This window comes from Amblyomma mixtum, chromosome 6 (assembly GCF_055824585.1).
Source record: "Amblyomma mixtum isolate Tamu chromosome 6, ASM5582458v1, whole genome shotgun sequence".
NCBI classification, from domain to species: Eukaryota; Metazoa; Arthropoda; class Arachnida; order Ixodida; family Ixodidae; genus Amblyomma; species Amblyomma mixtum.
In genome coordinates, this window is record NC_143017.1 from 74,755,966 (window position 1) to 74,779,719 (window position 23,754).

Genomic DNA, 23,754 nt, shown 5'->3' on the forward strand with positions numbered 1-23,754 from the left:
TCAGCACTGAGCTTGGAACAGATCTTGGAGCAGCTGTACCACGTTGATACAACAAGGTGATGTTTTGTTCAACTCTCTTAACAGGTTTTGAAATGTAATGAACCAATGCTACTGTGGTGGATATTTGTTCTAAAATTTGCGTTAAAAAGATTAATGCGGGGCTGTGCTGGTCGCATTGATCTTATCGTTGTATTGTTTTTCTCTGGTTTAGTGTGTTCGCAAAAGGCTTCTTGATTTGGCTGAGGGTTTGAGATGGGCCTTTTTTTTTCTTGTATCTCCCTGATTGCATACATGGCTGTTCCATGTATGTCACTCTGTGAAAGGTTTTTAAACAGTCGCTCTGCAGTTTAATTAACCTGTAGTATGCATAGTGTTCAGCTAAAGCTAAATGAGATAGGCTATCCGACTAGTGGACAATGTGACATACTGTGGCAGGACATTGGACTGTTGTCGCATAGCATCATTTTGTGTTTTCATCTTTTGCCATTGTTATCTATGTCGGTGGCATTTTGCTAATAAGTGTGAGGAGGGTGGGGCAAGTCAATTATCGAATAGGTGTGGTGCCTCTGATTGTGCTCCTCATAAAGGAAATAATGTAATGCAAATAAAATGAACAAATCGTGGTGGCGATAGTTTCACTTACTTGCTCACCAGTGAAGAGGCCTTCCACAGGCTGCATTCTTCGGAAAAGCTGTCCTACTTTTGGGCGGGGGGTGTTGAAGAAAGTTCCCAGCAAATTTTTGGTGTCGCTCGATTGAATATTAGAGTAGTGAGCACCACCCCTTGCCTCCCCTTGGTGTTGTAACTGGAAGTAGGACATCACTCATTTGATGTTACTAATTCTGGCTGCACTGGAATCCCATTACTTCAATATTCTGCAATGGATATTGCAGAGTACTATACACAATCCTTACACATGTAAAGAGTTCATGCTTGAGAATTTACGCAAGCATTGAGGTCCACAGGCTTAAAAAAGTTGTGCAGTGCAGTAAGTGGCATTTTTTGTGCTGTTGTGCACTTTGCAAGTTCTTAATGAAGTGCTATTTCTCGTATACCAAGTGCAGCTATGTCATGGTAGGATGCAGTTGTTGAACATTCATGTAAATGTGCAGTCTTTATAAAGTGTACAGGCCACCTTGCTTAGATTGCAGTATGCCTTCTTCAGTATCGCCAGTACTTCAAATTTGTCAGGAGTGATGGGAACTACCATCCTCCTCATTCTAAAGCTTAGTGCTCCAGGAGTCTTACTATGCAAGATCTAACGCATACCTGATGGCCGAAATTTTTGTCAAGGGATATGCACTTTTAGGTTGCTGTTGTCGCCAATAGTAGTAGTGCTGACAACAAAGTAGCTAGCTCATGGATTTGTGCTGGTACCAAAAGCATTGTAACTTAATGTCACTATAACTTTGCTCCTGCAGAGCTCCGAGCAAATATTGGTATGCGTCTCTAGCACACTTGTAAAAAATAGCAGACAGCTTAGCATTGCTAAGCACGAAATATCGTGCAATAGCACTACACTTCTGGTCCTTGCGTGCTAAAGGCCTTTACCTGGAAAGCATTTGCCATAAAGGCATAAAGTTATGGAAGTTTCTGCAGGTCTTACCATTTCTGTAGCTGCAAACGCCATGGAAAAGGCGAGATGGCGTAGTGATAAATAAATTAGTTGTGATGAAGGGAAAAAGTGCCGAAACTGTCTCACTCTTGGTTTAACCACACCGTGAGGGCAGGAATATGACGGAGGAGGAGAGAAAGAGATGCCGTAGAGAGGGGCTTCTTTTGCATTTCCTACGGCTGTATCGAAACGCAAAGTATGGCCGTATGTTGTGCACATTAAACCCCAGGAGAAAGAATGGCAATGGCAGTGAGAAAAGGGGGGAATGCAAATTTTTTACCATATATTCTTTTCTGCTTCCTAGAATTGCATGATTTGTCAATACTAAAACAGAATGCGGCTGTCCACACTTTCAGCTACCCGCTGCGGGTGCTCAATCCCAGACAACACCAAATGTCCTGAGGACGTCCTCAAATGGTCAAAACGTCCTCATCCCGAACAGGACATTCTGAGTACTTTTTGAGTACATCATGGCCAAATGTCCTCATGAGGATGTCCTCAGTTCGTACTTTGCGGGACTCGAGGACGAAAATTTTTCAAATGTTCTAGAAACGTCTTATCACGGGACAATGTTGTGGCGTTGAACCGAGATAAAACCAGCTTTATCTCTCGCACTCGGCTTTCATTCCGTAAAAACTTCAGGTTTATTAAAAGATACTTGTGTACAATAGAGATGTAATGTAGGAAACCATTGTGGCTGAAAATATTATGTGCCTTCAGGAGATATCTTAAAATATTTTGGTTTTCAAACCTACTGCATGCTTCTGATGGGGTTGGAAAGTTCAGATTTTTGGAGATTTGTCGGATTGGCTTTTCCACTGAAGTGGCAGAATTCAGCTCCCGAGAGAGTTATGTAGTGATCGCTGTAGGAAAATATTGCACGCAGAATAATGCCTGTAACTGCCAACAAATATGGGGAACGAACCAGTCACTTGTCGAGCATGCGAAACATTTGCAAAATTTGCTTGCTAGAATCGAAGACAAAAGAAGCACACAGCTGTTTCACAACCCCTGTGCACACTGCCTACAATAAATAAGCAAACAGTGATCCACATCCCTTGGGATACATCGTCATCTGATGTCCTGAAAACAGACTGAGAAGGTCCACCAGAGGAAATTTCAGGATGTCCTGAGCACGTACTGAGGCCGGACAACAGGAATAAATGAGGACCTTTTGAGGATTAGAAGCAGGCGTCCTCAGGACAACACAATGTCCTCAAAAATTAATCCTCAGGACGTCCTGAGGATGTAGTTGTGTTGTCTGGGATTAACGGTCAGGGAGTTCGGCTGCCAAGTACGAGGTAGCGGGATCGAATCCCGAACGCGGTGAGCTACGTGCTGTGCGTTGTCGGCGCACCTGCGAGAACCCAAGGCGGTAGAAATTAGTATTAAGTTAGTCTGAACACCTTCACTGCGTAGGGCTCTAGAGCTACTGCGCCTGTTTTCTGTGCCTCCTTTGTTTCTTTCATTCTTCCTCTCATGGCACGATTCGCTAACGTTTTGATAACTTTGGCTCCCGGGAAAGATGCAACTCCTACTCCAATGCCTCCTGAGCACTGGGGCATCGAATCAATCAACGCGGAGAAGCAATTCCCGTTTATTTTCTCTTCATTACGCGAAACGTGCGGTGAAGCTATTTCGGTGCGAGATCGATGCGTTGACACAGCCGCCACGGCCGCGTCGGAGGCCGCGTTGAGAAGTTAGTTTCGGAAACTGCCGCAAGGTGAAGTTCGCCGCTCGCCCTTGCCCATTTTGTGTGTCTCTCTCTCTCTCGCCCTCTGCTCATCGCACGTTTTCTTTCCGTACGTTTCATTTCCCTCTGCTTTCGGTCTCCGGTTGGAGAAAACAGGATTTGGAGGTTCGTGTTGCTCGGTCATGTCAAGCAAATGTTGTGCTGCAGCAGTGATTCCGAAACCCTCGAGGACTGCAGGGAAGATCCGGAGCCAGGAAACTGCAGTCTGGTCAACATGTCACGCGTCGGGAGGCCAGGCAACGGCCTCTACGAGATGCTTAATGGAATGATCCGCGCGAACATTGAGTACTTTAGAGACGTGGAGTCCGAGACTGGAAGTAAGATTCTTGCGCACCTAAACTCGATGCAGGAACTGCTTCATTTTATCGAAGGCTCTGCCCACAGAATCCGGTGTTCTGCGCATCTGTTTGACTTTGATTCTGAGACGCCTGCTAATGGCTTTCGAAGCATCGTTACAGTCGCGGACAGGTTCATTCTGCTCACCACCAAGCTGTGTAGAGCGTTGCACATTAAACGTAGTTCACCGTTTTTCCGAGGAGAGAGCTTCGTCAAGGACTTGGGTGACCACGTCGGCGTCTTGCGCGGCATCAAGGCTGGAACGTCCATTTTGGAGCATATGATGGAGCACACGGAGAAAGGGAGTCTGTTTGTAGATGAGAGCATGAAGTTTAATGACTTGTTCAAGGAGTTTGACAGCTTCGACCCCACGAGCTTCTACGGCCGCTGCATGGGATTCTACGTAAGTAGTATATGCATGCATGTAGTGAAACCAGCGGCACCTGGCCAATGTAAACAGTTGCTTGCAAAAACATGTGCATGCTCCCGTTTTAATCTTCTAGTCCTTGGCTCGTGCTCTAAGTTCTTGTACCGTACCCTAGGGAGAAAAATGCTCGGCTGTAACTTTGTCACGTACTGAAACGTGTACGGGTGTTGCTAGGATGGTTTAATTAGCTGCTTCACAAGATCGAGTAAAGCGTCCAGTAGTTCTAAACAGGTGCGCTTTCAGTTAAAATCAATGAATCGCCGTATCTTGAAAGGCGCTGAGCGCAATTGGATTTAGCCTGAACTATTGCTATAGCATTGGTTTCATAAGTTTGATTCATGTATGTCTTTTTTTAATTTTCGGCAAGAATGAAGCCGTTGAGTGATTAACCAGAGATCACGAAGATAATTTTATTGTCATTATCTGTATTTTATGTTCAGAAACTGTCTATAGCTACTTGTGTGGTATTGCAAGAGGCTTATGCACTTGCAAAGCTCTCAACATTTGGGTTTAAAAAGAGATGGGTAGGTTTTCAGATTGTCTGCCATAGTGCGCTGTCTTAATTGTTTAAAGTTGTGATATTCTGTACTTTCTGCAGTGATTCCCATGCTCATGTTTGTGTTCCCACCCATTCCCTAGAGAAACGCTGCTATATTTCTTATCCTTTCTTGCTATCGTAGGCAGTAGCCTTTATCTCTTGTTTGCTTGCGTTGGCAAAGCAGTAACTGCTACGCTGCGACATCTGATCTGAAGTGCTAGAGCGAGCTTCATTGACGAAGTTATATTCTTGGAACACGATTTTGATAACCTCACCAAATGATTGCGCACTTCAGAGGCCTTGCACTCGATCCTGTGAACACATTGAAATTCTGTTACATTATGACTTCATAAACTCGGACTGTGTCCATAGCAGTAGTAGGGCTTGGCGCAACATGCAAGTTACATGTTGATCCAGGAATTTTTGTATTAAACTGCAGAAAGCTAAAATGAATGTAGAGTGTGGTATAATTATATCTCACTGCTTGGCTGCTCGTGTATATTTAGCATTTAGCACCTTTAGAAGTACTGTTTGTTGAACTGCCATGATGGATCAGTGGCTGTCACTTTCATCTGTTGGGCACGTGGCCGTCTTTTGATGGAGACGAAATGTAAAGATACCTTTGTACTGAGATTCTGGTGCATGCTGAAGAAAACCAGCTGGTCGAGATGAATCTGGAGTCATCCACCACTATGTGCGTTTGTGTATGTTGAATCAGCAAATCCTTCAAATCTTTTATGCCGTCAAGAATCACGTGACAAATTTTGCTTTGCGATTTTGCATTGGTGTAACTTGTATATAGACCTGTCACATGCTACACAGTGCAAACAGCCTTTTAACTTTCCTTCCAGTTTTGCGATGCCATCAGGAAAACGCTTCGCAAGGGCCATGCTGTTTTGTCAGCATACAGGGACCACTATTACCAGTCCGGCAGCACTTTTGGAAGCACCACGGCACTGATCTGGCGGTTTGGGAAGTACAGCATGGATGCCGATCTGAGAGCCAAGCAGATGCTGGAAATGCGCAAAAATGTCCACACGGATTTTCTCAAAGCCATGTGGTCACTCAACGAGCAGGTCCTTCTCAAGGTGCGTGTTTTTAGCAGCAGCAGCGATTGATTTTGACTTGTAGCACTTGCAGTTATTGATGATTTATTTTCTGGCTGCAGTGATGTCGAGGTGGAAAGAGACTCTAGTTTTGTTGCAAGCTTCCAGCAAATAATAAACAAGGTGTTGATGCAGCCTGCTCTGTTAACTCTAATTTGTACTGCAAAGCAAATGATATTGGGTATGACTGCATTATCAGTGAGGTCTTGCACTTAGAATTCTGTTTGAGCTCTTGTTTTAATCAGGATTGGCCATTGTCTATAAATGTCTCAAGTACAAGTTCATTTGTGGAAGGCACAGCAGGGTAATTCATCAGTTGAAATTGTCTCCTGCGGAAAGCAAGTACTAGAAGCACAATGTCTTTGTAATGCTGGCTCAGGTGGAATCGCTTGACGTTAGTTTGAGGAATTGTTTGTTATCCACTTGCATGAGTTTTTTTGCTCACAAAAAGGAAGTTGTCGAGCTTAACACCTTGTCTTTCATTGCTGGCTTATAGAAAGTGAACAAGCTTATCTCTGCATCGTTGCAAGTTTGCTGCGATGTGGTGGTTCCTCTGGAGCGTCTGAGCCTGCCCAAAATCGACGAGCCGTCCACTGTTGTAGAAATCCCAATTCCTTCTGCTCACGGCCCTCCCGCTCCTATACGATGCCGACTCCTATCATCTGCGGTTAGAGATGGAATGGTAAGTGGTCACTGCCTAATTATTTGCGGTGAGATGTTACCCTGTAAGCGAAATTTGTGCTACATAAGTTATGGCAGCCAGCCTATGTGGCCATTACCATTGTGTGTATGTTCTGAGTTTCTACTTGGCACTATGCTTTTGTTTATACACATGTCCAGGACCCGTGACGTCAATTCTGGATGTCAAAACCATGTTGTCAGTCAACATGCATGTTCTCTGAATGCTGTTGTGTCATTTTTTTCGGCATACACTTGGCTTATGCCACAGGCTGAATAACATTAACACCAGTAGTGTCATCAAAACATGTTGGCTTTGCTGCGGGGACATGTTTGTTTTGCAAAGAAGGTTCCGGTTCGACCAGATGTGGTGCAAGCACGAGCGCCTGTTATCCATGGCGACTTTCACCTTTAGATAGTGAACAGCGCACACTTGGCGTGAGCTGAAGGTCCGAGCTCATTTACTTCTTCCTTTGTTTGTCTTCAGCAATCACTGTTGCCGAGCAACCTTGTCAACTCCAGTGATGTCCTGCCCCCGTCTCATGGCCTCATATTGCATTTTCATGGAGGTGGCTTCATTGCACAGTCTGCCGAGTCCCACGAGGTGTGTACACAAAGTAAACCTTTCTCTACACTTTTGAATATTTCATGATCACATGTGTATTCAGATATATCAGATATTATCTCTTCAACATAAAAATGGGAAATATAAAGCTGTCAGAGGGTTTGCTGCAATATAAACTGCTGCAATATAAACGAGGTAAATGCGTAAATGCATTTGGCTCCATACCAGTAGTATTTTCTGTCTATGACAGGATTGTTAGACGTGAGCTTACTGCACCTGCACTTTTGTTTTTTTTAATGAGAGTACTATTATGTTGGGCAGTTAAGGAAAAAAAATAAAAGTTTTTTCTGGTGACCACGTCTTTCACTTGCCATCGATTTTTTGTGAGCAGGCTTTGGTTTACAGTAAAATCACGGTGCATATAAAGAAATTACAAATGACACATACATGTGTAAAGCTACATGCCAGTGTTGTATACCGGTGCCAAAAAAGGTAAAAAGAAACCTCAGCAGAGCCTTGAGTTGTAACTCAATGCAGTGGTAAGAATCTTTCATGTTTTATGAATGCTTTTTACTTGAGAAAATGTGGCGTCATAAAACCCTGACTGGTGACATTCAGCCTTGCGAGTCTTGTAATTTGTGTCCAGTTGCACAGTGAGCATGCTATAGGCATTCATGATGCCTTTGGTGTAAAGAATTTCTATTGAGAAAAGCCTGGCACTGGATTGCTTATGTTTGCTCTTCGGTTTGAGAAAATGAAAGTTCACTTTGACTTACTGAATTCGTTCTGTGCTTCCATCTTAAGTTCTGGAAAATGTGTATATTGTTTAGACTGTGGTGGTGTAGGTGAGTGAATACTACTAGAATCACTGCAGTTTTGGACACATTCACTTATTTAATTCACTTATTTAACAGGAGCTCTTTTGAGCTGTACACATTCAGTTAAGCATTTAACTGATTGTATATAACAAATTCTTGCTGGATTTTTTTTTTTGCCATAGCATTACTTCTGCAAGCCTTAGAAGTGGGAGCTGGTCATTATTAGGTGCTGCCTCATTATTTGTTGTTGACAGGATTATTATTTTATGAGAAAGAATGGAGAGGAGGCAGAGAGCAGCTTTTTTTTTTGCTCATTGAATGCAATTTGTTTGGCTCAATTATAAACTTGGTGCATGATGAAGTGCTTCTAGAAATTCAGCACCGATTACCTTGGTGAAGTGGTAACTCCATCAGTGATCAGTAGTGTTCGTTGCAGCACTCTTAGTCAGCGGTATTTTTTTCCCATTCAGATCTACCTGAAAGACTGGGCCCGACTGGTGAATGTGCCAATTCTCTCAGTTGACTACTCCCTGGCCCCCGAAAGCCCATACCCTAGAGCCTTGGAAGAAGTGGCCTTTGTGTATGGCTGGGCTCTCAACAACTGCCACAAGTTGGGTGCGGGCCTCTTGCTTATTTTTCTCCCACATGTACAGCTACCTTCATTGTTGACTGCCTGCTTTATTCAAGTTTCATAAACAAAGGAATGCTTTTTCAGTGTCAAATTACGTTTTCTCAGCCGGGGCAAAATGGGTTCTAATGAAGCATTAAAAACATTATAGCATAAGTTGAATTTTGCGTAATTTAAAGGACAAAAATTAACGAAATTGCAGTGGGCTTTGCAGGGCAGCAGGTTTGAAAACCTAAGAGAACCCCCCTCACCCAGCCACCCTTGTCTTTTTTTTTTTTGCAAAAAGAATTACCTTGGTCCCTGCCTCACCCTCACCTGAAAAAAAAAAAAAGATTGTGGATTTGTACGGGGCAGCTATGATGTAATCTAGATGAGAGATATTTTGCATCATTCCTGACGATCATTCAAAGCCATGCATCAGTCACAGCAAGCGCAATTGAATTCTGTTGTGCAGCTAATCAGTAGTGCTCAATGGCCGCCTCCCTGATTTGTTATCTTCCACGAAACATGTTTCGTGCACATGAGTGTTATCTGTGGGCAGTATATTGAGTGAATGGGGGTCACGCTGCTCTAACGAGATATCTGATGCCTTTTGTCTCATGCTGGTGTAATGTGACAGTCTATTCTCTTTTAACTGGTATATGCTTCGCCAGCTGTTTGATACCTGCAGTAGTGCTGTCACGCTCAGTACTTTGTCTTACTTACAATGTACATTCTTATGAGAGCATTTAACTGTTAAGATACACTAAAGACTTTCTGAGCAGTGACTGAGCGGAATTTATTCCCTATTCTGCCATCCTTTGCCTTCTAATTCATTATATATTACATATTGTGAAGGAGATTAAGCAGAAAACACTGCTGTTGCCTTGCTTTAATCACTTCTTTCTTGTCGTCTTTGATCCTTTGTTTTTTTTGTTTGTTTTTTCATTGTAATTGCTTCACATGGCACACTCCATTACTTTATATATTTTTACCTACTCTGTGTGGTGCTGAAAGTGAAATTTGAACGCTGGTCTCTTGGGACAAGTTCGAATTAGTGAAAATTTCTGGCTCACATATATGCTGTGTTGGGAGTCCTCAAAGCCTCATTTCTTCATGCATTTGCCAGGTTAGTATCTTAGTACTGATTATATTGTAGAGCGTGTGGTACACCTGACTTCTATGATCCTGCTTATATTGTCACATCCAGCTTTTTGCATAAATATAGCCAAAGTGTCGGAATTTATCATTTGCATTTCAAGAATGGTGGAAAAAGTTAGCTGAAATCTGCAAAAACAGATAGTAATGGTTCGTGGTAATCTGAAATGCTGTTCATAAACCTGTCTTCTTTCTTTCTTATCTCATCTGGGATAGCAAATGCAAGTAAGGAAAAAGATAGAATGCGTTTTGCTTTTTGTTCTCTCTCTTGTGCTTGCCACTTATTCTTTCCATTGTTCTGTCTCCTGAGGGATTGCTTCGTGATACCTATGGGGGGTAGGGCTTGGAGGCGTAATGAGATTTAAAGGTCTTGGTTATGAGCCTTTAGCAGAGTAATTTAGCAGACAAGGAAAGGGGAATGAGGGGCTCGTTATAAATATGAGAGAAGCCAACAGCCACAGAAACCAAGGGGCACAGGGGATTTTTAATTTATTTATTTATTTTGTGGTGTTGATAAATTTATAATATTGCTGAATATGTTATCGCTTAAAGCTAATTGATTAGAAAAGCAGAAGAAAAAACAACCACATGCCGCCGGTGGGAAGCATAAGAGGGTTCTCACACAGCTTCCACCCTTGCCGTTCGATGACGTTCTACGTCACATTAGCGGTAACTCAGGACGTGCTACGTCCGCCGCTTAAGAACGTAGGTGGCGCTGGTGAACACTCCCAAGCAAACATAAGCATAAACATAAATACCCCGGAAAGCAGAAGGTTTGACAGCCGTTGCCGTAGCTCAGTGGTAGAGCACCGGACGCGTAATTCGGAAGTCGTGGGTTCGTATCCCACCGGCGGCATGTGGTTGTTTTTTCTTCTGCTTTTCTAATCAATTAGCTTTAAGCGATAACATATTCAGTAATATTATAAATTTATCAACACCACAAAATAAATAAATAAATTAAAAATCCCCTGTGCCCCTTGGTTTCTGTGGCTGTTGGCTTCTTTAGCAGAGTAAGTTCATTAAATCTGAATCAGCATTTGCATTCAGGCACAGAAGTAAAAAATCAGGTGTGTTTGGATTGAGATTCATATTCCCAGAACAAGAAAAGCAGCAGAGGGCAGTGTCCCTTACACGCAATATATTTTGTGATAAAAACCATAGAATCAATGCCATACTGGAAGGTGCTGAAGGAGAAGCTTCAGTGTCTTTTTCTGCGCTTTGCCTTTTTACTTGAGCGCACCTGGATTTTTTTTTCTTGTTAGTTTGTTTGAGGTGTACTTTCATGGTGTTATTTATTTACTGAGCACCATTGTCCCATTTGAGTTAGTGACCTAGAAAGCTGATGAAGCTGTATGGTGCTGCATGGATAATATATTTGATAACATATATCTAGAATGTGAACATTTGTGGCCACACTGCTGCCTGCGCTTTACCTTGCTTCTTCTTGGTACTTTATCTGAGGGGTAAAGTATAGCTTTATTTTTTACTGTCATATCCTGTCTCCTTGGTATTGTGATAAGTGAACTCTGAAGTACCAGGTTTGCGTTATCAGCAGACATATTGGATGTCAGCTGCAAGCGGATGCACTTCAGTGAGGTTGTCATACAAAGGCAGAAAACTGATAAAGACGTGACAAGTCTACTAAGGAGTGGATGTGCATTGTCTGGCTGGCGCAAAATGTGGCTGGGCACATTTTTTTCCTCTCTTTGTCCGATTGGCTGATAAGCGTGATAAAAGATACGCTTAGTAAGAACCTGGAATGTGGCGTGAGTTGATTCAGTGGCGCTGTGGGTCAAAGAACTGCGAGACATGCTCACATCTCATGAATTTCTTACTCCATATCAGTGGCATGTTTTTCTGTAAAACGGGAGAATAAGGAAGACACTGCATGGAGCTGAATTTTAATGCAATGTTTATTTGCAGCTGCATTTATCTGTTTAATAGTATTTCTTTCCTTTTAAGGCAATATATTCAATTCATTGCATCCAATAGAACTTGCAGTTTTTTTTATGATTAATTTTTGTTACCTTTTCTTGCCTTGCAGGATATGAGAAATGGACTTCTTCAATTCTGTTATTTAGTTGTCTAGGGCAAATCAGTGTTGATTTCGCTCCTGTGTTGGAGATTAAATTTTACTGTAGGTGTATCGACTCTGCAGTGAAAGCTTTTGTACACTTTATGATCATTCCAATTTCAACCTTTTTGATACATATGAATTGAAGAAACAACGGAAGAAACTAGTGAAGCGGAAGCGCATTAACAAGTTAGCGGTAAGAGGGAAAGTACAGGAATTCAGGATTTCTCTACAGAACAGATATTCAGCTTTAAGTGAGGCAGAATGTGAACAAAAATCTCATGGCTGTCATTACGGAGTGTGCCGTAGAAGTAGGCAGTATAGGATGGTTCGACAGGGTACCAGCAAGCTATCTCAGGAGACGAAAGATCTGATTAAGAAATGCCAAAACATGAGGGCGTCTAACGTTACAGACAGAGTAGAATTAGCAGAGCTATCGAAGTTAATAAATAAGTGCAAGGTGGCTGATATAAGGAAGTTTAATGTGGAGAGAATTGAGCATGCTCTAAAGAACGGAGGGAGCCTAAAAGCGGTGAAGAGGAAACTAGGCATATGTAAAAACCAGATGTATGCATTAAGAGACAAGGAGGGCAATGTTTTTAGCAATATGGATAAAATAATTAAAGTAGCCGAAGAGTTTTACACAAATCTATACAGTAGCGATTACAATCAGAATGTTACTGAGAGGGAAAGTGTAACACAGCAATGGGGCATCCCGCCAGTAACGAAGGAGGATGTAAAGAAAGCCTTAGGAGCAATGCAAAAGGTGAAAGCAGCTGGTGAGAATCAGATAACAGCAGATTTTTTGAAGGACGGAGGAGAGATTGTGCTAGAAAAAAATTGGCTGAAGGCTTAGCTTGGTTAAGCCTGCCTGTATGCGAAAGCAATAACACCTGGCTGCGCTTGGTTCTGCTGGTAGTTTCGTTTCTCGAATTCACGCGTAGCTGACTCGAACTCGCCAACTCTTATCTCTTATTCGTCACGTCGCTGAGCCACGATGTCACCGTCTCGAATCACCACAATGCTCTGCTCTTTCTTCTTGGCTGTATACTGCAATGTTCTTTTAGCAGGCCGCTCTTCTTTCTGTTTCAGCGTTTTCTTCTCTTGTGATTATATAGTTCCGCACTACTCATAGATTCTTCTTCGGCATTAAGTAAAATTAATTGATTTTATTAATTAAATTATTTATTTAATTGAATTAATTGATCCCTGGCCCGCCTCACGCGGCGGCCCGAGGAGGCCGTCACGTGGTAGCCGCCGCGCCGAGCAAAGGAACGACTACGGCTGAAGAGACGAGTTGGGACCCCTGCTCTTCTCTGGTCGTGACGTCACGCTGTCACGTGGTCGTGCACCGGAGCGAAGGAACGACCTCCATCGACGGCAGAAAAGTGCTAGCAGTATTGCTTTCGCAATAAAACTAGCCACTTTGTATGTGCAATGCCTTATGACCTCGAACATACCAGAAGCTTGGAAGAATGCTAACGTTATTTTGATTCATAAGAAAGGAGACCCCAAGAACTTTAAAAATTACAGACCGATCAGCTTACTGTCTGTGCCTACAAGGTGTTTACTAAGGTAGTCGCAAATAGAACGAGGACAACCTTAATACTTCAATCAGCCAAATGATCAGGCAGGTTTTCATAAAGGATACTCGACAATCGACCATATTCACACTATCAATCAGGTGATAGAGAAATACGCAGAATATAACCAGCCCCTATATATAGCGTTCATTTATTATGAAAAAGCATTTGACTCGGTGGAAACCTCAGCAGTCATGCAGGCAATGCGGAATCAGGGTGTAGAAGAGCCTTATGTGAAGATACTGGAAGATATCTATAGCATCTGCTAGCATCTGCACAGCTACCATAGTTCTCCATGAAGTCAGCAACAAAGTTTATGGGGTCACTCGCGTGCAGCCGGCCGGGAAGGCGCGCTTTCGTGCCAGCTATGCGCGGGCGTTCTCGTGTCCCCAACCCGTGGCGCAAAGTCACAGCCACGGCGGGTTCGGACGAAGTAGGCAACGAACAGAGTACGCTAGGAAACCGTTTGTTTACCTAGCGCAAGGCAAAGCACACTGCGGAAGAATGTTCTATCCGATAATAGATGGTTCAGCAGCTTACCAGGTCGTCGTCGACCGGCGATGGATAGTCCGGAGAGGCGCGGGCAGGAATCGGGGTCGGCGGGGCAGAGCGGCCATAGCACCGCGGCGAGAGGCGAGACTCGAGAGCCTTTGTTCCCGCGTGAGCTCTCCTTAAACCCCTACGACATTGCCTCCCCCTTGAGCAACCGGTTGCAATCAAGAGGGGTCGTTCACCCCGTTCCTAAGACGCCAGAGCGTAGGCGTGACGTCACGTCCGAGCTGAGAGTGAGGAGAGTTGCCGGGTGCCCTCCTCTCCCCATTCCCTGCGGCGTGCGCTCTCGTCTCGTGACTCGGCGCGGGGCGGCGAGGGATATCTGTATATCCCACAAGTTCCAATAAGGAAGGGTGTCAGGCAGAGAGACACGATCTCGCCATTGCTATTCACCGCCTGTTTACGGGAGCTGTTCCGAGGCTTGCATTGGGAACGGTTGGGGATTACAGTTAATGGAGAATACCTAAATAATCTGCGATTCGCTGATGACATCGCCTTGTTGAGTCACTGGAGGACCATTCATTCACCTTGATATGTCTTGCAGGTTGGACCGGTGAGCGCATCTGTCTAGCGGGAGACAGTGCAGGTGGAAATCTATGCCTTGTGCTGTGCCTGAAGATGCTGCAGATGGAGTTGCGCTGCCCTGATGCGATGTTTTGCGCATACACGCCAGTCATGCTGAACGCCCATCCATCTCCGTCCAAAGTCCTCACGTGCATGGACCCGCTCATACCACTGGAGTTCCTTCTGACTTGCGTCCATGGTGAGCATGACCAGGCATACCGGAAAGTGTCAGAATCAGAGTTGTTCTCACGATCTGTGCTATATAGGTTTCAAGCAGAAAATATTGTGAGTCAATAACTGAAGCTAGCCAAGTGGTGGCAAAAATGCGTCAAATGTTGACACCTCACTAAAAGGTCGAAGAAGTGGTTGGTGCTTGTCGCATTCTCGCCGTGATTGTTCTCAAGTAGCCGAGTTTGCGTCATTCCTGATTTCCCTGGCTGAGTGGGGATGCTCAAACACTGGCTGTTCCTGCGGCAGTCATAGTCGCATTAGAGAGAGCTATGTGATGTGTCATAAAATGTCAAAATGTGTTTAATGTGCCATGTTAAATGTTTCAGTGGGTTAAGTGGGTCGGTGTATCTGTGTTTTCGTGTTGCTGCAGTCCGCAAGATTGCAGCTACAGGAGCTCTAATGCAGGTGATTCAATGCTCTTGCATATAATGTGGATGAGTTTCTTTGTGCAGTGATAGACAGTGCCAAACTACCAATTGCACACCATTTCATGGTTGCGCCTGCCATCAAGGATGAGACATACTAACATTTTATTTTGCACGTTTACAAAAATTGTAGCAAAAATAATCCATAGGTGTAAAATATGCATGTATCAGCTGCTTTTCTAGGCATCTGTGTGGCAGCGTCATCTTTTCGTGCTTTACAGTGGAGGAACTGAGGGATTGCACCTGAGGAGTAGAATTTGACTGAATTGCAGCATAGCACAGCAAAGTGCAAATTATGCCTACAGTGTTTTGTATTCTCAGTAGTACAACACTGGAAGTGCACAGGCCTTTGTTTAGCCTTGTCATTTGTAACTATGCCAGTAAAATGGGGATTAAATGATAATAGCCCCTCCTGCTAGGGCCAAAGCATTGGCCTGCAGTATGGTTAAATAAATAAATAAATCAATCAATCAATCATTGCACTTTAGAGGAATTTTGCAGTGCACTTGAGGGGCAAAGTTGAGGAAGAGGAGGAATGTGTGGTTGAAATTGTTCGGACATTGTAGTCAGTAGGCGTTGACATATGCTTGGGAGATATAGGTATTGCATGTCAGTTGTTACAGGGAAGTTGTCTACTGATCATGCATCCTGCACAATACCTTTGCAATTGCTAAAGCAGCAGAATGCATGGCCAAGTCTATTTCATAAACCCCTTGTGCAGTAGCTATCCAAAAAGGTTTCCTTGTGTTTGTAACAAAAATATAAGCACTGATAGCTTAAAGGGGCCCTGAAATGATTTTGATGGGCATCTCCTAGTGCAACAGATCTGTAGAGGTGGTCCTTGTGGGTATTTGAGCCAAATTTAAAAGCTCCGCGCGGACGCTATAACTTAAAAATAATTTTAAAAAATCGCTACTCTCGGTAGCTCGCAACTGATTAGGCCACCACACCTCATCGCATGTCCCCTACCCCGGTGACATCAGTGGGCAGACGGGGCGAACTTGAAGGCTGGCTCTTCTACCCACTGACGTCATCGGGGCTGGGGACATGCGATGAGGTGTGGTGGCCTAATCAGTTGCGAGCTACCGAGAGTAGCGATTTTTTTTAAAATTATTTCTAAATTAAATGTCCACGCGGAGCTTTCAAATTTGACTCAAATACCCACAAAGACCACCTCTACAGATCTGTTGCACTAGGAGATGCCCATCGAAATCATTTCATGGTCCCTTTAAGATACTTTTTCTGTCATGCTGCTTGTTTATAGATTTGATGTAAATTTCTTTATTTTAAATTTGCACTGCAAGCAGGTTTGTTAAGGGGACCTGTAAACAAGTTGTGCTTGTAAGACGTGAACATGTGTGAACCTGTCAAGCTTTTTTAATATGATGGCATCACAATTGATAATGAAAATCCTTCATGCTGGTATCATTCTGTGGTTTGTCATCATATGGTACCTGATGATGTGCTTATGTCTGAATCCCAAGTAAGAAAATAACAAGTCGCATGAAACTGAGTTTTAGTAGTGTCACATGCATAACTATCCACGTTATCTTATGCAGTATTATCAGCTGGTGGTGACACTTGTATCATTTTTAGTGACTGATGTAGAGATTTTTGCAAGCACCTTTGCTCTGTAACTTCATAGTTTTCCGGATACCGCATTGATTGAATAGTAAAGTATTGGTGGCTCCGTGGCAGTTCAGATTGAACACCTGTGGGCCAAGTGTAGTGGCTACTGCTCAGCTGCTGTTTGGCTCAGAGCAGAAAGGTCATTGCACACATTCTTCGTGTCCTCTCTGGGCAACCATTTTTCCCCATTCCACCATTGTGTAGCCTGTAGCGAGGAATTTGTAGTCTGAATTTTGCGTTTAAGTTTGGGCTTTATGATCTGTTAAAGCTTTCATATTGTGATGGCTTTTCAATGTCTGTATGTTCTGATAGTTGATGAGAACAAAACAAGCATGTGACCCCTTGCTCATCTCATATGTTGCAGCATATGTCGGCACGGAGTCACCTGACAAAAAGTCGGATACCAGTGACACACATGGTGCTCTCAGAGAAGCAGAAACGGCGGCATCGCATGCGCATGATCCAGAGTCTAGTAAGGATGCAAACGAAAGGCCACAGACAGAGAACAGCGTACCACTAGATCAGCCGCCCTCGGAAGCGCCTAGAAAAGAAGCACCATTGTCTCAAGATGACGTCGAGTCTAAAAGGCCAGATGATTCACTCAAGAACTGCATAGGGGACACCTCGTCGGAAGCTGCGAACAGCCTGGAACTCAATGCTGAGGAGGAACATGTTATATTTGAGATTCCTTCTGACCTCTCGGCGTCTCTGCGACGAAAGGCAGCAGAAATGAGCAAGCAGAGCCTGGAAAAGGTCTCGGGCCCGTCCAGGAGACGACTGCCCAAGACTCGTCGTGAGGAACTGCCTTGGTTTCACCCTGAGAACCCGGCTCGCCTGCGGACACTGGAAGCACTGGTAGCACGAGCCGAGGATCCACTGATGACACCATACTTGGCTTCAGATGACTTGTTGAGCAAGATGCCGCCAGCCTATTTTTTGGTGAGCACTTCAGAGAGTGACTTGTCCTCTCATGATTGGCTCCAGTTTCTAGCTTAGGAAATGTGAACATTTTCCTAAGGTTTGCCCAAATGTTATTGTCATAGATTTATTTCTTGTGTGGAGACATAGTCGCTTAAAGCCACACTGGTTAAGCAGTGCTGAAAGGTTTTTCGAATAGATGGAAACGACCAATTTATGTGCGTGCATTGTAGTTTTTGTACGAACACACATGTACGATGAGAGAGTTAAACATGACTAGAAAGACGATAAGATATCTTATCAGGCAGACTAAACACTTGTATTATTAATTATCACTCTGAAAGTGCAATGACTGCTCCTTGCAAGTGATGACAAACCCATTTTTTACTTCATCTCCTTCAGGTCACCTATAATTTTTATGTGTCACTTCTCTCGTTCACACTTCGTTTGCCCTCAGTAATACATGTGCACATACAAATATGCACACTTGTGCTTTGTTTGTACTTGTTCATGCGACTGAAAAGACTTCTGTGGCAGCTATGCACCATTTTGTTAGTAACAAATTATAGTCAGGTTTTAATTTGTTTCTGCATTGATTGTCAAAGACAGCTCTATCTGGACAATGATTTGCAATGATTTCTCAGTAGTATGTCAGTAAATTTCACAGGTTCTTTATCTTCCTCGCACCAGAGGTGCCCCGCCAGAGACGGGTGGTTTAACTCGCAAGACTGAAGCTCTTCACACCAGGGGTGCCCCGTCAGAGATGGTCTCTCGATGAGTAGAGATGCAGGGATAAAGGGAATACTTATGTACAATTTATGTACAGCAATTTACATTGCATATACAAGTTTAGGCACTAGAGACATTAAAGAGCAAAAAGATGCAAAACAACAAAAAGGGTGGATCTGGCTAACACTAGGGGAGGCCCCTACTCGGCGTAGCCGAAGATGCATAGCATCTGACCTTAGCGCAGAACCCCGCTTCCGGCTCCGGGGCCCGGTTTTAAAGCCCTAAAGGCCCGGCCCACATTTGGTAGCTTCCAATCATGTTGCCCTCTTAACATGATTGGCTCTTCAAGAGCATGGCCAGCCCTCCGGCTTCTACAAGGTAAACCACCCTCTCTACCATAAAATAAGAATAAAACAAACACAAATACACATTTGTGCCAGCACGTGCGTGAATCCGTAACGCGGGGCGGGGGGACACCCGTACTTCCCGGTGCGTTCGCGAGCGGCTGCGTTCCAAGAAAGGAGACGCTTCGCTTTGAGCGCCCCCAGTCGCGTTCCGATGACCCCGCGTACACTAACGATCCTTTACAATGTCTTTCTTGTCCCGCTTTGCTTCCAGTGCCTTCACCTTGATCCGACCCTAGACGACATGGTCATGTTTGCGAAGAAGCTGCGTGCCCTGGGCTGCCAGATAAGTGTCAAGGTGCTGGATTACCTGCCACACGGTTTTCTCAATCTGTTCCCCCGTGGGAACGAAGCCCAAGAGGGAATCCAGTGCTGTGTCAACATGCTGAGGTCTGCCCTCCAGATGGAGCCACTGGGTGGCAAATGAGTATTTTTGATATGCTCACTATTACTATACAGCTTGGCAGCGACATTGTGCAGTAGTTAAATGTTGGCACTTGCTTTCCTCAAAGCATCCATTTACAGTGGAGGGTGAACATTCTAGAACAGTGGATCACGTATACATACATGGTTTTATAATTTACCAGCATACGATGCCTTTAATGAACTATGGTATTTACAGCCGTCATATCATTGTTGACAATTTACAAACGGAACTATGCATTTTCTTTGAAATGCCAAAGCGAATGTTATTATGGCCATTGTACTGAGTAGGTTTGTTTTTAACCTGGAAGGAAAGCGCACATATCGCTGCTGGAGATTATTATGACTAACAGGGTGTCATATAATAATGCCTTACCACTTGATAATGCCCGAGAGCTTTTGCTGATAGCTGTTGCTTGGGACGTGTTACCCTCCTCGCTGGATTTTCGAGTTATGATTGGGTGAACGTCTCTTGATTGATGTTGATTTTACTGAGAGGCATGCCTCGCTGATAGCAGTTACGCTGTGTGGTTGTCTAGTAGCGTTTTGTGCCAAGGAGGACGCACACTAGTGATCTGTTTTTATTTTATTAGCAAAATAATTTTATTCTTTGAACAGTCGGTATACAACTCATGTACATACATAACATATATGTGACACTCGTTGCACGCCTGGCAAATTTCTTAACTGGCACTTTCGTTTTGAGAAGTGTTGTCTACGTGTTAACGTAAAGCCTTTGTCGTTCTGTGTTACCTGTCGGAGATATGTGTTATGATGAGCGAGTTGAAAAGGTCAACATCCCACCGCAGTACTTTTTTCTTTCTTATGGTATTGATGTAGTCAAGCATGTTTGATTCTTTTCCGTGTATTTATTCATCCCTTTTCTTGCGTGTCATGTTCTGTTTCTGACAACTTTGCATGTCATTTGGTGTTGGTGGTAGTTCACTTAGGTCACACACTCACTCATGCTTTGCGTGTTTGACAGCACAGAATAAATGCATAGTGTTTAGATATTGATAGCTTTTTGCCAGTGAATTGCAATGCGGGAAAGGGATGTCGTATGAAAAACTTGAAAAGAAAGTTCATTTGTGGGAGCATTGCCAAGTACTGCGCAATAAAATTAGCACTCATGATGGGGAGAATGTTCCTGTCAACAGCATTAACTCACTGCCAAATTGCTACTAGTAGTGCGTGCAGTCTGAAACTTGACACTGCTGTCTATCTGCAGGTTGTGTATAAATACACTAAGAAAGAATCATTTTGTAACTCAGTTGGGTTTACATCACCTGTGTTAGCGCCTTAAGGGGGGACACTGGTCTTGAAAAAAAAAATTTTATTAATGAAGTCACAGGTACGAAATCTTCAGGGAATATGTATTTTTGTGTGCTGATTCTAAATATGTCATTTAATTTCATGTAAAACAATTCCTTGAGCACTTATGCACTTTTTATGCTAGTATTTTGCGAAGAGTTTTGAAGAAAATTTGCTGTGGGAAACTCGCTGAAATGTATGCCATTGGGTTTTCTTTACACCAATTAATACAATAAGGGTAAAATTGTCTTCCTGCCTATCATAGAACTTAAGTTACAGGGTTTTGAAGTTGTCGCTTTAGAAATGAGAAGGAAAGTGTGTACGTATTCCTGTTTCTGAAGTGGCAGCTTCAGTACCCTATTACTCAAGTTCTATGAGAGCCAGGATGATAATTTTACCCTTATTGTATTCCTTGGTGTCAAGAGAACCCAATGGCATACATTTCAGCGAGTTTCCTGCAGCAAATTTTCTTCAAAACTTTCCACAAGATACTTGCATAAATACGAGGCCGACGACGACGCGAAACCCAGGAACGGACGCCAAAGAGCTGCGCTCTAAAAGAGCATAAGTGCTCAAGGAATTGCTTTACATGAAATTAAATGACATATCTAGAATCAGCGCACAAAAATACATAAGCCCTGAAAATTTCATAACTATGACTAAATTAATAAAATTTTCTTTTCAAGACCAGTGTCCCCCCTTAACAGCAGTGTCATGCTATTTGAACTTTTGGAAAGCAGTGCTCAGTACACAACAGACCAGAGGTTGTGGTCAGCGTTTGTGACAACTCAGAATTATGTTTTCTTTTTTTAACCACTTACGTCAGATATTGCAGTGCTTGTGGTGACCTCTGCACATTTCAGAGTGTGTAGCCTCTAACCTGTTTTCGCTGTTTTCCCCCTCTCCCTCTCCCCCAGTCTTTGTGTTGCAACCGTGCTGATGTATCACTACTCAACGTGGCTGGTCACATTTTTGTATTTTCTTACTATTACGTGAAATGAGCAACAAACAGTCAGTATTACATTTTGCTCAAAGTTGTGCTCAGAGAGCACAGTAAACTTTCAGCATGGCAGGTTACTTTCTGTATGTACACTAGTTCTACTTAGCTAACATTAGTTTGTTGTTTCGCGAAGCTCAAACGATATCTTCTGGTTCCTTGTGGAGTGTACTGCGCAGAGTACTATTTGCTGTATCCAAAGACATGTTTTTTTGTACTTTGAAAGGTGTATAAAGTGTCCAAACACTCCCTTACCCAGGTGTTCATTGTTATTCTGCGTGATGTGTTTCACTGCTTATATAAGACACCCGCACTTCTAAGAGAACTTGATTTCTTCTGATGCATACTCCATTTCCATCCTTGGGGAGAGGGCCACGCAGAAGGCTGCAAAAACCACGTCAGTTTCATCATGCAATGCATAACAGGCTGCATGTTACAGTAACTCAGTGCACTGAAAAAATTCACTAAACAATTAAAAAATAAGGCCTCAGTTGCATATTAAAAATTATCTGTTCCTTCAAAAAAGGCCTTGGAAGGCGTACTTAAACCAGGTGTGATCTTGAGAATGATCCCATGTGCATGCACCTGTCCTCAAAATATGTGGCTGTACTGACACTTTGTAAACATAAGAAAAACTTGAGAGAAGGATGTCAGGTGTTTTTATTGATAGTTTTATGATAAGGTCAGATGGACTAACTCCTATCTTTGGTACACAAAATGTTTCAAAAAGTGTTAAAGAGATTGCTTGTCTTCTGAAAGTGCGATGACCACAGAGCAAAAAGTACGTTCAAATTAATTTGAAAATAACTGTTGGCAGTTTTATGCAACCAATTGGTTTGCTGCTGTGAGCAATTTTTATATGTGAAGCAGTTGTTGAGCCATTCCATATTACAGGCACTAAGCCACTGTTGCAGGTGTCATAAATCCGCAGCTGAATTCACGTGTTTGTGTGCAACAAACTATTTTTGTGAATTTAAATAAAAGAGGCTGAACATTTCACTCAAGCATTGGGATGGGCTGCTGCATTGTACTAACTAGAAGGCATATTCCCTTCAAGCAGATGACAAGGGGGGGGGGGGGGGGGGGGGTGGTACGCGTGCTGATCCACGTGGACCGAGAAGATATGCTGTTGCATTGTGCCTGATACATCGCACAATTTATCACGTTGTTTTAGAAAATGCTAGTCATGGATGAACAGGTACAGCGACTTCATGCAAAAAATTTTTTACGATGAAGCTAAACGCATGGACAGTACGTCACTGTAAATGGTCCATCCTGCTTGATTTTATGCTCCCTTTGTCAGCGTAGTGCACACGGCATGCTTTCAAAGACTGTTGTGGTGCTACTGCAGGCCGTATTGTGGGCAGCTTCGACAGCTCTGCACTCGCTTCCCACTTGTTGCTGCCAGAATCACTGTTTTCGAGAGTTTCTGCTCGTAAAAGCCATAGGGGGATGTCTCCTTTGGTGCGAGCTCCAACGTGTCACTGATGTTGGAACTCACAGAAATTGTGTGGAAACTATGCATTTTCTGCAGAAGAGTCCGTGCAGCTGTACATTCCAGCAAATTTATAATGATATATTTGTGTTCTATTGTGTGATCTTTACTGTGCACCACCTCTAGGGCACCGTGAATACAGAAAATCTAAACGGCCAATTTGTGCTGGAATCTCGCTTGCCTGCAGGCCTGCTTCCTTATACGAACAGCTGTTAATGGCACGTTTTGCTGGCTTCGCAACGTTGTTTGCGTAGCGATGCCCACATGGAGGAGTGCAAAGAGAATCTAGATAGGTGCACTGTAGGTAGAGGAAGAAACTGGGGAATGCTGATATGAGCCTTATCACGGATGGACTGGAAGAAGGCACGGGCGTGATGTGGGGCGGGAGATTCTCCAATCTTTTTCGGTCATTGAAATGCATGTTACAGAGTGGTAGCCGTCCTCTGAAGATGTGCTATTTTCTAGCATATCACGTTTGGTGCCCGAATGTGTGAGTGCTAGAGCTGGGTGTAAGTCAACAGCATGTGGTGCCTAGTTTTTTTCGAATTTTGAATTATGTTTAAATGAAAGGCACCCTGCATGGATGTGTGATAATCAATCAACACTCTAACATGCGTAGTTTCTATGTGTGCTGAGGCACAAATTTGTCTGATTATTCTGGTTTTCTCAGCAGTCCGGTACAGCAGCACTGTCATTAGTAATGGTACGCAAAGTAGACTGTAGTTCTGTGTCAGGTGTAATCACTGTTGTACTGCAACCTGTGCCCATTATTTCGAGAGAACTGAAAGTGCTTCATATCAGAGTAAATGCAGCACTAT

General features: G+C 43.4%; 2 protein-coding genes across 2 annotated transcripts in view; one reads left to right on the plus strand and one right to left on the minus strand.

Annotated features, from left to right (window-relative positions):
* The first annotated feature begins 92 nt into the window (after positions 1-92).
* LOC149339400 (hormone-sensitive lipase-like) lies at positions 93-21,695 on the plus strand. The gene is made up of 8 exons (XM_089548177.1): positions 93-4,107; positions 5,521-5,757; positions 6,272-6,457; positions 6,941-7,057; positions 8,307-8,451; positions 14,355-14,573; positions 17,024-17,598; positions 18,925-21,695. Exons 1-8 carry the CDS (start codon positions 3,502-3,504, stop codon positions 19,135-19,137), a joined length of 2,298 nt encoding a protein of 765 aa, XP_089404303.1. The 5' UTR covers positions 93-3,501; the 3' UTR covers positions 19,138-21,695.
* The window catches only part of LOC149339401 (cell adhesion molecule Dscam1-like), a 272,801-nt gene continuing 269,956 nt past the window's right edge, over positions 20,910-23,754 (minus strand). Inside the window, exon 37 of the mRNA XM_089548180.1 lies at positions 20,910-21,825. Coding sequence (XP_089404306.1) covers positions 21,758-21,825 — 68 coding nt within the window. The 3' untranslated portion in view covers positions 20,910-21,757. The remainder of the gene's footprint in view (positions 21,826-23,754) is intronic.

What these genes read in the sequence shown, in the direction of transcription:
- LOC149339400 (XM_089548177.1), top strand. Translation starts at nt 3,502, where the DNA reads ATGTTGTGCTGCAGCAGTGATTCCGAAACCCTCGAGGACTGCAGGGAA. An exon ending in CAACAACTGCCACAAGTTGG is followed by an intron (nt 8,452 to 14,354) that starts GTGCGGGCCTCT and finishes TATGTCTTGCAG; the next exon opens with GTTGGACCGGTGAGCGCATC. An exon ending in TGCCGCCAGCCTATTTTTTG is followed by an intron (nt 17,599 to 18,924) that starts GTGAGCACTTCA and finishes CTTTGCTTCCAG; the next exon opens with TGCCTTCACCTTGATCCGAC.